At 31.8% G+C, this 15,572-nt stretch overlaps 1 protein-coding gene across 3 annotated transcripts; it reads left to right on the top strand.

The window, feature by feature from the left end:
• Positions 1-558: 558 nt before the first annotated feature.
• Positions 559-13,549, top strand: LOC123538573 (uncharacterized). 3 transcript variants are annotated; one of them, XM_053529494.1, is made up of 10 exons: positions 559-867; positions 3,865-3,918; positions 4,315-4,470; positions 5,000-5,185; positions 6,709-6,996; positions 7,699-7,842; positions 8,857-9,060; positions 11,855-11,908; positions 12,538-12,778; positions 13,338-13,549. In XM_053529494.1, the coding sequence occupies exons 1-10, from the start codon at positions 799-801 to the stop codon at positions 13,532-13,534; spliced, it is 1,593 nt and encodes a 530-aa protein (XP_053385469.1). In that variant the 5' UTR covers positions 559-798; the 3' UTR covers positions 13,535-13,549. The 3 variants fall into 3 exon arrangements, with proteins under 3 accessions (XP_053385469.1, XP_053385470.1, XP_053385468.1); XM_053529495.1 differs by having other exon boundaries at positions 560-867; positions 3,865-3,945; positions 6,709-6,945; XM_053529493.1 differs by having other exon boundaries at positions 560-867; positions 3,865-3,945.
• The last annotated feature ends 2,023 nt before the right edge of the window (positions 13,550-15,572 follow it).

The following is a 15,572-nucleotide window of genomic DNA, read 5'->3' as shown; positions in this document are numbered from 1 at the left end:
CGATTTGGAGGTTAGCGATATTTTTGTACCTTAAATAATGGAATGGTCTGTTATCTAGGTGGTGTTATTCAGTACAATAGTAGTTCTTACCTAAATAAGGCAAGATAAACTTATCGGAGGACGAATTGAACTCTCAAATGTCAAAATCAAACAATAACTGAAATCATTCTGTCTTATTTATATTCTATACCCGCACCTTCATTCCAGCCACGCGTCAGTCAACAAGATACACTGTAATATAATAGTAGCTATTGACATTAAGTGTTATCGTGTCTTAAAATAGATTTGGTAAAACCCACATTTTCACCTGAGTAAATATGTAAACAAGGGTTGTTCATTTTTCTATTTTAATGTATATATATATACAAGAATATTAAGTATTTGAAAAACAATCTCAAATAATGCATATCAGTAAAACAAAAGAATATATTTATATTGTTAAGACATGTACATTCAAGTTATACAAAGAAAAATCTTTCAACTGCTTTTATGTATTATATTGTTTATGAAAACAAATATGATTACCTAATAACCGACCCTTTCTCAGGTACAATGAACACAATATTCGCTGTTTTGAAGCAAACATTTAATAAACATATTTATTACATTTTAAAGACATAAGTTATCTTAATGTTAATATGGATTTGCTGAAACTGTAACGTTTTGAAAGCGGATAATTTAATATTGTTATATTTATTATTTATTTACTGCCTAACGGTAAACTAAATGTGTTCGTATTTCGGAAAAAACAAACATTTTTTTTTGAAACTAGCGTTTTCGTTATAGAACTTACCATCGATGGGGAATACACTTGGATGTTCAATATTTTGTGCTCGTCCACGTGTTCAAACCAATAAAAAGTGTCTAGTAAGTATAACTTATATGTCTGAAATTTTAGAAAATACTTATTAATCAATTTTGGTGATCATGATAATGTAGCTGCTGTTAACACTTGACAAGTTTATTGCATAAACGAAAAATACTATACCGGTGTAACTCGTGTGCCTGGTGACTTAGCGGCAATATACCATTATTTTTCAACATGGCGGGGCTTATGTGTTAGACTAGTTGCGCGTTAGTGACGCGTTAAACTCCGTAACGTTGTTTATGCAACTGACCGTTTCGGGAAGTTGTCCCTTTATTTGCAAAATTTGTCCACGATATCTGTCTGTTTTATTTTGTCTAATATGTACTTCTTTATTGATATATGCAGAGATAAATGGTCTGTTCGATTTTATTTAACTGTGAACAGGTAGGTTAAGGAAAAATGCTAATATTCAGTTTCTAATAAAAAACGGAAGAGCTGGCCTGCGATACATCCCCTCTTGGCTTTTTGGGCCTTTCGTAAATATGTTAATTTAATAATAAATAAACAAATGTCTTAAGATTTAACTTCAGATCCCCTCTCTAAATTCCACTTTGTTTAGTTCTACCTATTGTTTTCTCGTTGATAATAAGCCCATTATTTTACCATGAGGTCATACGTCTCTTTTCAAGAAATTGTACTGTGTGTGTGTGTGTGTCACTTAAGGTTCCATGTACACCGCTGTATAAACGCATCTGTGGATGTTTGGTTCTTGTAACATGTGCAAACAAGTACGAACGTTGCTGCAAAATGCAGCAAAAGGAAAGTACGCGCCAAACAAAGCAGTGTACTGGATGTGACATAACCATGTTGGTGTTTTTGTCGTAGACCCTAGGCAAACAGGTGGTGTTTCATGAATGTTGAACAAAGGGGCGTGAAACTTAAAGTTTGAAAAGAAAAACCACTGCGGCTGTTCAGATTATCTTTTGACATAATTTAACCCTGAAGGTGCCATACAAAAGTAAGATTAAGAACGTAAATAACGTTTTTCGTAAAAGTTACAAAATTTTATGAAAACTACTAAGAATACATGTCAGAATTTGATATTTTATTCGTATGTTTGTGAAAGTTACAATTACAGTTTTTAAATTTTTTCGCATATACTCTCACGCAAAAGTTTATTATTTTAACTATCTAATAATCTAACAATTAACGTCGGTATGATTTTAGTTCATTTCAAGGATTGAACGCAATACTGTTGTAAGTCCACGTTTATTTAATATGAATTACGATAGCATTATGTTGAACCTACGATCTGGTATAGTTAATACCACCGGTCGCCGAATTAATCATATATAATAATAATAAATATGAATTCTCCCTTTAAATACAATTTACATTTGTATTCCAGCCAAACAGTTTAGATTTAAATCAAACACGTCCGTTACTTAAGTTTACAATCTAAATATTTTATCAAGGTATACTCTTAACTAAAAGATAGCAGATAATGGTGAATCAAAAACGACAAAATAAACTTTGAATGTAATCATTTGACAAGCTACCAATTAAATCATAATACAAGCCATGGAGTATTATAACTTCTTTTATGTTGTTGTTGTTTGAAAATACTGTATACAATGAATAACATTCATTTCAAGATGTATTACATGCTTTCACATTAAGTTAATGCTTCCACATTATGTTATTACAGACGTAACAGTGACTCTTTAAAGTAGAGAAATATATATGCATATTCTGAGATTAAAAATGTATATGTGTATTTTTCTATAAGTTAACTGTCACCAATGACCACTTACGACCTTGTAACACTAAAGATAGTTACACTTCAACATCTGTGCCAGAGAATGTCATTTGTAAATAAAGTATTTTTCTGGTTCATGTTTATGAAATATTCCCAATATTTTAGGAAAATGAAAAATAAGACTTTTAAATAGTTTTTCGAGGGAGTTATCAATCATATGTTCTAATGCGCATTTTTTAAACATTTGAATGGTTGTGAATTTAGATTCTGAATAAAACATATCTCAGTTGTGATTTAATGATTGTGAGAAACTGTTTTTGTTAACTAGTCAAATACGAAGTTTCATATTACATGTATTCATTATACAGATATTGACTACTCGATATTTTCACTCTTCGACGCGTTTATGTCAATATGGGTTAAAGCCTAATATGAAACTAAAAACATTTTTACGCGTCAGAGATTTCAAATTAAATTTGTAAACTTTCATATCCAGTTGGAAATAATTTGCATTGTCACATCGTCATACATATAAATATACTTCACATTATTTGATAAATATTATCTTTCAAATTTCAAGAATGCGTTTATCTCGGGTCTTAAATCTTGAAATACTTGGTGAATTTTATACTGCGAGTAAGTAATTGATACCTCTAAGAGCCTAATTTTCAAGTTAAGGAGTGTATAAAAACACTATTAGACGCCCTTTCAGTCATCAAAAGTCTTTCAAACCTTATTCATATATACATGTAGTTTGTTTTTCTTAATTTCGAATTGGACCATGTGACATAATTAATTTATCATGTTGAAAACCATTTGTAGAACTAGTACATTAGATAATTATTAATTCGATCCGATCAAAGTTATAAAACGTCCAGTATTTTTAATGGTTTTTATCAGACTGGTTGTTTTAGGCTAGCAGTAGTAAATGTTAAATATTTATAAAAGACAGTACATTAATATTTTGCCTAAGCTTTATAGCAATACAATGCAAATGTCAGCCATAGAGGAAACTGACTTACATAAGGAAACTGGGTTAACTGATTCAGTAACAAGATCACTAAATGGCAGCACATTCCTCAACTATCGGGTTACTCTCCTTTGTCTAAACAGCAAAATATTGAAATTTGTGTAATTCTTTGATACGTATATGAATTTTCCTTTATAAGCGACGGAGAAAAGTCTTGACTTTTACCAGCTGATTTTATTTCTGCTTCATAGACTTTGAAAGCGAAACGACTTTTCAACAGTCCTATAAAATATTGCATGGCTACATAATGCATTTTGTGATTTAAAGGTGAACAACAAATTGGAAAATCGAAAGAAGAATTTGTTGAAGAAGAGACCTAAGGTACAAAAAACAGTTGATAGAAGTTTCGTGAGTATTTTTAAGTTCAATGCATTGTGTTAATTGTTAGTTTAAAAAAGTATGAATTTTGCGATTTAAAGCTTTCAGAAGTCTTTAATATATCATATTTAATGCAATTACTTTAATCAGCGTTTGTATTGTTTAGCATTGTAAGGGTTTAGCAGTTCAGTTGTTCAGTTCAGTTGTTATAAAGATTTGATAGATGAGAATGTTGGTAAAAAGATATTGTTTTTACAGAGGTATAACAAGAATGAAAGCCTGTATTTTGTGAATATTTAAAAAAAGAAGCAAGGGTTATTCATAATCCTATTATATGATATTACACATGTTAGTTAGGATACATTTTTTGAACTACTATCATAATCTCATTTATTTAAGTCCAATACTGAAAATGTGACTAGACAACAAGACACAGAAGAAAAAGAAGACATCAAATACCAAGCCTTTCTTCAAAACTGCTTCCAAGTTATGGACGATGAAAGAAATGCACAAGACAACCATGACTCAGAAATAAATAGTGATATTTTGCACGACGTAAGTAGTACACATGCGTAAACATATTTTGTATCTTAAAATTGTTTTTGGCGGATGATCATTCACAGAACAACACTCCGGGATCAACTGCTTGATTGAAATTATTGCGAACTTGCGTAAGGGCTTGCAAGTACATACGGCATGTACCAGGATTCCTCGTGTATGAATTAACGTTCGTTCGTATAACGCCCTTTTATGTTGATACATGATTTATTTTTACTTTTAAGGTTCATTTAATTGACATGCCTTCAAAACAATCGCGAGCTAGTATATTTTTTGAAAACGAATGTCAGAGGGTAAAACGGTAGGTATACTTTGTTGGAAGCACTGGGAAAATGAGAGACAATTCATCTCTTTTCAAATAACCGTCAGTAAATCCACACAAAGGCTTTGTTATAATGACGGGTTTGTTTTATTAATATAAGAAAGACATTCAGAGTTATTATCACGACGAGTTATCATTGAGTAATTAGTTATCATTACTATAAATTCATGTATATTACAATATTTGTGATTTTTATTTAAACAGGGCTACATGAAGGTGTCTGACTTCAAACGGTTTGTTGAAGAGAACTTCCATGCACTAGATAAACAGAAATCCCGTAAGCAACTTCAAGCATTTTTTTCTGATTCCGTGGAATGCAAACTTCCGGACACTGTACAAGGGTTCTTCGTCGATGATGAGAGTAATGTTATCACAATGGAGGAGGAAGAGGTAATTTAAGACAATTAAAAACTATCCGCATCTGTCACTAGAGCTTGAATTTTTTATTAAATAGATATCAACTTTAAATAATATTATATAAAGTACTCATCAAATTATTTAACTTGGCTAAATGCAAGAATTAACTGTGAATTTAGAGCTGCGTTCACCATTAAATGTCAGTTGTTAAAAGAACTAACAGCTTTCATAGGGAGTACAAATTCATACCATTGTGAATAATACAGTCATGCAGTAAGTATGTACAGTGTTTATTATCTATCACAATGCTGTTAATACACATAAACGGTAAATTGCATGTTAGAAAAGAATGAAATAATTGTTTAGACTTTTCAATTTTAGGTTCCAAAATCCCTCAATATATACAAACAAATGTATAGATGGATTTTAAGCAGAATATGTCGGTGTTAGTGAACCATATGCTTTTGTGGCTTTTTTTGTCCCTGTTATAAACGTAATCGTGAAATAAATGAAATGTAAATTTTTACGATGACAATTGTACCTATACTATGTTTTGCACCCATATTATGTTTTGCGTGATTGATGTTCAATAGAGCATAGGTTTTGAATTGAAATACATGGAATGAAATGCACTACAATCTGATTAAAATCATCTGCTAAAAATGCTACGCACATGCTATTGAGACTCACGTTTATTTGAAAATGAAAGTAGAAGTGTTAAAAGAAATCTATATTAAAAACACACAATGGGAATCAGTTGTTTTTTCCCTATTTTTCCCATTCAAAAATAAAAAAAGCGTTTGTAATAGGAACCGGAGGTAAACTTATAAATTATAAAGTCTTATATTTAACCATCGATGAGAACGTGTTCCTCTGTGGTGTATTTGTTACAAACGCAGTAAAATGTTTATTGCCGCGGCGGTCCGGGTTCGATTCCCAGCACAGGTGATTTTTTTATATTTTATATTTTTAAAGACAGTTAAGCAACAAACCCTCATGTTCTTCTGTCTATGATATGACGGAACTTGTATTCTAAAGGAAAAATATCTAGCCAAATCTGAGTCCAGTCCCGTCAGTTTAGCAAAACGCTTTTTTAAAATGAGTCGTCTGATTGGTTCAAATAAAAATAGATTGATGGAAATAAAAGTAACAATACTGGAAATCCGATTGTACAGAAAGATGAATTTGAATGGGCTATAATCAGATCTAACTTTTAGAAAGATCGAGAACTTTAGTCAGATTAAAAATGATGTTCCGCAGCTATTACTATTTAATTTAATACATGTATTGTTATTATACTACTTAAATCTACATTTTCATCTTTTCTAAATAAAATCAAATTATTTTGAGAAAACGTAGTACTGACTCATGGGGGAAGCCAAAAGACGTATTGACCTGGAGCAGTGAAGTCATAAAATTTTGACTTAAAAGTTTATAACAAAATGACGTCATACACAATCTAATGATAATCACACATTTCTGTAAATGAAATTACTCAGTGTCGATAAACCCTTATATTAGCCTTACTAAAATGCAACAATTGTATATTAATTTAGCTTACAAATGATGGTAACAAAGGACAACCAAATATAAGAAACGTTTCTCTGAATAAAACAACCGGAAAAGATAAAAGTACTAACGGCGAAGACGACAATCAAGAACCGACTAAAGAAAATAAAAAGAAAAGTGCATTTGAAAGAGATAACTCGTATTCAAGGGAAGAAAGAAAATTGTCTCATTCAACACAACATGGAAAAGAAGACAGACGGCATGAAAAGAATAATTCCGAATCGGTATGTTTCTCAAACGGAAATGAAGAGCACTTAAAAGAAAATATAACCAACGTATGTAGTGAATTTGTCATGATAATATGATAATATGTAAGTATTTCAATCATTTACATATGTCTACAATAGATTATATGTAATTAGGACATATCTTTAAGTTTCAGGCAAATAAAATACGTTCATACAGAAGAAATATTCAGACAGAACTTGAATATCTTAGATGAAACGAAAATGACTCTTTATTGCCTTCGAAATGAGGGATATACACCTTTACACTCACTAAAATATCATCTGTAAAAAAGATCCTTTGGAAGCATAGAATGCAACCAAGCAGACTAATAGCAGACTCGGTTTGATTGGGCCTGTACATTAGAGGTAATGAAATGTGCAACACCTCCTACGACCATTAGCACCGGATTAAACGGAACGCTATTACACATGTATTGAATGTAATCTATGTTCCCAAAGGACCAGGAAATATAACAACACTGACATAACAATACATTTGTCAATGAAATCCTTTGAAGATGTGCTTTTGTACCTGTAGTCTCTATGGTTAAACGTTTCTTCCACAATATTTTATGCAGCGTATGTAGTAGAGCAATTTTTACATACAGAAGTAGATCATTTTAAAGTTATTGTAAATGGAGATAAACCTATATCTAATATAAATTTAAAAATCACTGTACGTTATTCTTTGATAAACTGTTTTTAACATTAGCTTTAAATTCTTATCAAAGTAGCATTTTACTTTTACAGACACCTGGACTCATGGCTATTCCTGACAGTAGTGGGTCAAACTCTGAAAGCAAGTCGGAATATTGTGAACACGTTAACATCAAGCAATCTGAAAGCATGTACTCAGATCACAGCACAAGTAGACAAGATTTTAATCATGAACATGTAAGCCATTCATTAATTGTGTTGCTGATTAATGTATTTTTTTCTGGGAAGATTGAAATATTCCTTAATATGATTATACACTTTCTAATGAAACATCAAGAAATACTGATTAAATGCATATTTTCATTGTATTCATATTTTACTGCAATGAGACATATTTTCTATATCTTCACTGTAGAAAGACAAATTTTCTATATTTTTATTGCTATTTCTGAACTATTCTAGTATTCTTTGACAGTGATTTTGTAATCATTTGAAGAAACATTTGTGTAAGCGTAATAAAATAAACTATTTCTCTGTTTTACAAAACTCAAGTATATACAAGTATATACGAGTTCACGGCATTAAACTTCTTGGTAAACCACTTCGCCGCTTTGAGGCAAAAAAGAGAAAGAAACAACAACAAAAACCATGTCATACTATCGGGAACTGCTATTTATAAGCAACTTGTACAGTTACAAATTTATGTTTTATATATTGTTGATGCTGTAACGGCAACGTTTTTATTTATTTTTATTCTTAAACATATTTGATTTCAGGTATTGTTATTGTTGTCGTCGTTATTTCTAAATGTAAACAAATGACGCTTTCAACCATTTTCAAATATAATAAATAGAATATTTCAGTGCTTGTAATGGTTTTTAAATCATACTTCACCGTGAAATATTTATTTTCATACCAGTCGCCATTATATTCATGAAGAAAACTTGAATATTCTCATTTTTCAATTGATGCTGTAAACAAATATTGAGGGTAAATTACAACTAACGCCAGCGTTTGATAAATGATTACATTTCTTCAAATACACGTTATTGCAAATTTCCCGTTGAGTCTCATATTGGATATTTTTACTTCTGTTTCTGATCCAGTACATTATGCTATGAATGCATTTAATATGTATGATGGTTAAGTAATTTTACGACGTTTGTTATTAAATCACACGTGGTGTAAATTCTTTTCTTCCTGGTTTGATACATAAAATTGTAGTCACTTATTTCTTTTTTTTTTTTCAAGTGGTATATGTCAATAGCCTCGTATGCAAACAGCGCCAAGAATTTCACAATTTCTCGACTTCACATGAAAGACGAAAAAGTAAATGCGACATTTATGTCGTTGCCCAATTTATCTGAAATCAGGTATAATCCTGAATACCAGAATCAGCACATGAAAGAATCAGTATTTCCCGAAGCAACAGAAGTTTACAGTTACTCCCTGTCGGTACGTATATCTATGCTATACTTTAAAACATTGAAGTTGTGCCAAGCACTTTGAGGTTATCTGGTTCAGACAGAGTGTCTTTTTCGTTATCCAGGCCACGATTTCACGAAAATATTAATAAGCTTGTTAATTGACTTAAGTACATTAATTTGCTTACATGAAGTAAAAAATTACTTAAGTTAATCAACAAGCTGAAGTATTTCTGTGAAACAGGGTCCAGATGCAAATCTTGTTGATGGTAACAGATACTGCTGAAATAGGTATATTACATATTTTAGATAAATAAGTGAAAGGGTGTTTTTTGATAAAGTGTAAGATCAAAATCTCTGCAACTGAGTGAACTCTAGGGACTTTATCGTATTATACACATGGGGACACATTTCTCAATTTCTCAATTCAGATAATCATATCTACTTAATATGGTTGTATTATTACTAGACGAATTTTAATAAGAAAGCCCCTATCAGTTATTCTCCACACTTTGTCCAAATCACGGCAGGCATGTAACCTTATATGTAACGCTTGGTTCATGAAAATATTTTGGTGAAGTTTGAAAATTTATGGTAGACGTTTTGTGCCGATGAAAACATTAGCAAATCATTCGCTTTCCTCTGTTCCACCCTTTTGTTACTGAAAATCCTAAATCTAATAATATGTAATTATTACTGAAAAATACCCGATTCGAATTTAGCATTTTCACCATGTTTAGGATACTGAAAAGGCACGCTGGTTGGCCATCCTGGAACATAAAGTGTAAAAGTTTTAGGAGTGGTGCTGCTACGAGTGAAAAGTTAAAATATAGTGTTCCCGAGTAAAAAAAAATATATATGCATTACAAACAGTTTTTTTACCCTTTGAATTTCATGCACTTCTAATAGTTTAAAGAAAATTGTTACGCTGAATTCCGATACTTTACTTTTTACATGAAAATGATTTGATAAGACTACGAGACTATCACGTAGTGACAAGGTGAGCTTTTGTGATCGACATTCGTCCGTCGTCCATCCACAATTTCTTGTGAACACGAGCAATCGATTTTAATAAAATTTGCACAAAACTCGTATTGGCATAATATCTCGGTTCAAAAACTGGCCAGATAACATCATGGGTTCCAGGGTTGTTGCCCCTAAAAGGGCCAAAAATTGCTATTTCGGCTTTTACAGCCATATAGAAACTTCATTTATGGTTTGATTTGATACAAACTTGCAAAATATTTTTAACAATAAAATCTTTGTCAAATCCAACCATAGATTCCAGAATTACGACCCCTGATTGACCCCTGAAAGAGCCAAAATTTGTTTTATCTTGTGGACACGATAGAAGTGACATTTTGCATTAGATTTTAATCACACTTACACACATCTTAAGTCGTAAGATTCTTTCTAAAAACCGGCTAGATTCCATCATGGGTTCTAAAGTTACAACCACTGAAAGGGGCAAAAAACTTTTTTTTGACCTTTTCAGCCATATAGAGGTTTCAAATATGCTTTCACTTTACACAAACTTGAACAGTATATTTATCGTGAAGATCTCTGGCCAAATTCGAAACTAGATCATGTGTGGTAAAAAACCAGGTCACCGGGTTAATCAAAGGAAAAGCTTGATAGCACCCTAGAGGCCACATTTATGACCCTTCATGAAAGCTGGTCAGAATGTTTATCTTGATTATTCCTAGGCCAAGTTCAAAACTGGGTTATATGGGGTCAAACACTAGGTCACCCGATCAAATCAAAGGAAACACTTTCTAACATTCTTGAGGCCACCTTTATGATCCTATCTTCATGAAACTTGTTAAGAATGTTTATCTTGATGATTTCTAGGCCAAATTCGAAACTGGGTCATGTGAAGTTATAAACTAGGTCATCACTCAAATCAAAGGAAAAACTTATAACACTGTAGTTGCCACATGTATGCCCCTATCTTCATGAAACTTGATCAGAATGTTTATCTTGATTATTCCAAGGCTAAGTTTGAATCTGATAATGTGGATTCGAAAACTAGGTCACTCGCTTTAATCAAAGGAAAATCGTGTTAACACTCTAGAGGCCACATTTATGACCATATCTTCATAGAACTTCGGAGAATGATTATCTAATGTATTTTTTCTACGTGAAATATATAAATTTTAGACTAATGTTTCGAATACTAATAAACAAAACGTGAAGAACTCATATGTAATGCTATCACACTTGAATATCATCACATCATTGTCATTTTTGCCATTTTAAATATTTGTTTTTGGTGTTATTTTGTTGTTGTCAATAAAATTGAAACCAGATTTATATAGCGCCCTTCACACCATCAACACACAACAGTTAATTTTGAAAGTATTTGAAAATCAACCATACAAAGATCACCAAATTCTAGTGGTCTTTTTTAAGTCAGTATAAATAGATTCCGACTAGAAAAAATAAAAAACGTATTGAGCTTTATTGTTTTAAAGTTACTGTAGATAATTTAAAAATGATTTAATTGGTCAGTTTGGTGGAATAATGACGCACTCGTTTGAATCTTTCACGTCAAATAAGACTACTAAGACTACAAAGTCGTATATTTGGCATAAGTATGCTTTGTATATATTGTCAAACTATTCTTGTGCTAAACTTGTGTCAGCCTTCCAATGCTATTTTAAAGTATAATAAAAAGTACATGTAACATCCTTTATCATTGGGCAAACAGAAATGGCAAGAATTTCTATTGCAACTTCTTAGAGATGTATACATTATTATTTTTTGCAAAGATCAACAAGATAAAAGAAATAAAATGTATATATATTCTATTTTCGGTATTGTAGGAATTGTCTTCATCTGAAAGAGAAACAAATGCTGATCGTATGGAGGAACTCAAGGTTAACCCATTTTTAATAACATTACTGAGCAATTTTATTCAAATATTCTTTAAAATTAACCACGAAAATCAATTATTATTTAGTGATTGATAAATGAAATAGACATAACAATACAAATGTTGTTGAATGGTTTTGTAATGAATGAAACTTTGTTGTTCAGCTATGGAAATATTCCTTTTGGTGCCAGAACTACTGGTACAGTATGTTGTAAGTTTTAAATATTTTAACAGTTGCTTTAATGCTTATTAGGTGACGGTATATATTCACTTGACAAATAACACGAGAAAAGAAGAATAGAACATTTTAGTAATTAATAATTGAAAAGAAATTGTAGCAAGATACTATATATAAATATGAACATTAAAAAGGTACTCTGTATCGAATGAAAGATGTATTCAAAATCTGTTTACGTGTAACAGTCTGATTATATCAAACAAAATTGTACAGTAGCTTCTGTCCTATTGATTAGTACTAGACACTAACTTCTTTGAATCACATTCAGCTCATTATACGGCTGAGAAAATTCCATTTGTGTAACTTATGCGGACAGTATCTGAAATGAAGTTTGGAACTATTTTCTAAGTTGATGCATGTTTTATTCCAAAAAATTATATCATTTTAACAAACAGAGAAATAGTTCCACCATTTCAAGCGAAACAAATGACTCCTCAGCAGATTCGGGTAGAAGTTCAAATGTCACTGACTTCTCAAGAACGAAACGAGTGCGATCTGGTTACACAAGGTATCTTTGTAACCCCGATTGTTCTTTATGCTATGCAGCACAGATCGAGTACATGGTTGAAGTGTATGAACCATTGATTGTGCGACAAATTAAAGTGACTGATATTCTTGAGTTTCTTCCATTCATAGGTATCTATTAGTTTCTATTACTTCGGCTTACATTTCTAGTTTTAATGTTTGCTACAGTTTCTTCTATTTACATTATTATTATGTTTATGTTTGCAATTTTGATATTTGTATGGCATTTATAAATATTTATGCACCACAAAATGTACATTTAACAACAGCTCATTTGGATTGGAACTTTATCAAGTCAATCTACTTAATACGACAAATAAAGTAAAGAGGCTATAGCGTAATAAAATAATGTAAAGCTGGTTAAAAGTGTTATTGTCAGATCATCATTCGATCGCGTTTAAATGCTTGGTGGCGTGGTCTGTCAAAGCACTATGCTGCATCTATGCCCAGTCAGATATAAAAGATGGGAAAATGTTACATTGCCAGTGTATCACCTAGCAAAATCCTAATTTCCCGTTGTCATGCCGTCGTCCTTAATACATTGTCGTTCAGAAGTCTGCGGGAAAGCAAGTAACGTTTTTATGTATGTTTTACATGTAGTTAAATATGTATTACGTCATAATAAATTTGCTGCAAAAAGCTCTAAGTTGTTTTTCCGATAACATTTCAGACGAAAGGAATAAGGAAATGTTACGCAGCAAACATCTTCAATCTTCACATGAAGCAATGGAAATGCTGATAAAGATAATAATGAAAAGTGATGCAACCGGAAAATGGCAGAGTTTTCTTGATGCCATTTACGAAACAGGTAAATACAGCACCTTAGTGTCTTATTCTAAGTACACGAGAAAAATCAAAAGACTCTAAATATATTTGAATAGATGTTTCTGAGCTTTCTACACACAGTCTAGCATATACGCTGTATGTAGCTGTATAAGTTTAACAACTTTAGTATTCGAAAGTCCCAGACTCTTTCGCTAAATTATGTAGTACACGTTTTCAAATGTGCCTTGTAGTTTTGCTTAATGTTGGTCGCGGATATATTAAGCCATCGTATATAAACATAAAACTTCTTGCACATGTCAATATCTATAAAACTATCACCTCTTTGCAGTACTGCACCATCTATAAATATGCGTTATATCTTAACTAAAGCGAAATTGTTTCTCACTGTCGTATTGTTTAAAATTCATCTGACACTCCTTCTGTTTTAAAGAATAGACTGTCGATGGGAAAAAGATATTTTAAAAAAAAAATTTCAAAAATTTATCCCCAACCCAAAAAAATTTTTAAAAAGGTCAGAAATTTAAAAACCAACTTAAGTTTCTGTGGAATCTGACTTTTATCGTCCATCTACGAATTTTATTTTCAAGCAGGCCATGAGGGAAATACGCTCCCTCCACCTTTGACTTACTTCCTTAAACGTAACTTTAAGAACGCCTATTTTTGATGCCGTAATCTGACGCTTTCCGGGGGAAAAATTGCTCCCAGCTCTTCAGCAATGTCTTGCAGTTTCAATCTTGAAAAGCGTATTCCTTTGTTTAAAGAACCATGCAAATCGTTATTAACATACCATAAATAACTCGCACAATCTCAAAAAATCGAGCCACAAATTTACACTAACTAAATGATTTTAAATAATTTTAATTTTTAATAAAGCCGTTAAAAATTTAACCAATGTATCCTTTTTCGCGAGGATATCCTAATACTAAGGGACACACAACTACTTCAAACTTCCGTCAGGTCCTCGAGGTTTGATACCGAAAGTTTAAAGAATTGAAAAGTTTTTTTATAATGTTTTGTATTAAAATCCTAAGAGTATTTTTCTAGATATATCGCAGTGGGTTCCCATTAAAAATCATGTGTAACAAATATTTTTTTCGACTCAAACCAATTCACTATTCAAATTCTCAACTTCATTTCGTATTGATGTAAAAAGAATTCCTAGTATATGCCTGCATAATGACACCAGGTATTTTTCGATATTTTTTTATGTTGTTGTCTGCTACGCTACGTGGATTTATTTTAAGTGGGACATTTTTCCTATTTTGATGCTATACATCTGATTCTAGTGTTTGACGAAAGCGAAAATTGAAACTGTTGCCGTAATTTTGTTTTTGTGATGAAACACATTAAAATCATAATGACCCACTCCAAAGGGATAAACACGTCAATTGCAAAAGGGATTATCTTATTCTATGTCGAAATTTGGAATGATGATAAAAGTATGTGTAATATTTTAAAATTGTTACATTTGCCACTTTTAACCTGCCAATTACATTTTTTAATAAGTTCCCTTTTTGTGATCATTTTGACAACTGATATATTTCTTCAAAAAAAATGATTATTGACTCTTTTGGTATGGACGATTGATCACTTATTTAAAGTTGAATCTAGATTAATCTGGATTCAGCCGGGAAATAATAAAGTTCTTCATTCTTTTCTTTGCTCTACCAGATAGTCGTCGCAGTACTCGAGTTAACACTTTACAATGCATTTTTGTCTATGACATGCCCTACGCGTTGATTGTATCTTCTCGTCTTTTCATCTATTTTGTAGTTTGGTGTGTTGTGTGTTTGGTTTTTGTTCATAAGTGTCTGCTTGGGTGGTTTTCTTTGTGTGTTACTGTGGTTAAGGAACGTGGCATTCCTTTCATTTCATCTTAATCAAATTTTTTTCTTCAACCCTCCCTCACCGCTTTCTTCCTACTCCCTCCAATACCTATGTTTTTACATAAATTAATGTATTTCGTTTTTGAACCCTCTATATATTTTCCGTACAGCTTCTTTTTCTTGTTGGCCTACTTTGTAAATGCGCGGCTCTGAGGCGCTGTTTGAAGCGCTTCGTGCTTCGAGAATTCTACCCTTAACTATTATCTTTTGGAAATAGTTTACGCATAAATACT

The sequence above is a fragment of the Mercenaria mercenaria genome, chromosome 18 (assembly GCF_021730395.1).
Source record: "Mercenaria mercenaria strain notata chromosome 18, MADL_Memer_1, whole genome shotgun sequence".
NCBI lineage: Eukaryota > Metazoa > Mollusca > Bivalvia > Venerida > Veneridae > Mercenaria > Mercenaria mercenaria.
The sequence above is the reverse complement of the archived record's forward strand: the minus strand, read 5'-3'. Positions and strand labels throughout refer to the sequence as shown.

What these genes read in the sequence shown, in the direction of transcription:
- LOC123538573 (XM_053529493.1), top strand. Translation starts at nt 799, where the DNA reads ATGGGGAATACACTTGGATGTTCAATATTTTGTGCTCGTCCACGTGTT. An exon ending in AAACCAATAAAAAGTGTCTA is followed by an intron (nt 868 to 3,864) that starts GTAAGTATAACT and finishes TGTGATTTAAAG; the next exon opens with GTGAACAACAAATTGGAAAA. An exon ending in TCACAATGGAGGAGGAAGAG is followed by an intron (nt 5,186 to 6,708) that starts GTAATTTAAGAC and finishes ATATTAATTTAG; the next exon opens with CTTACAAATGATGGTAACAA.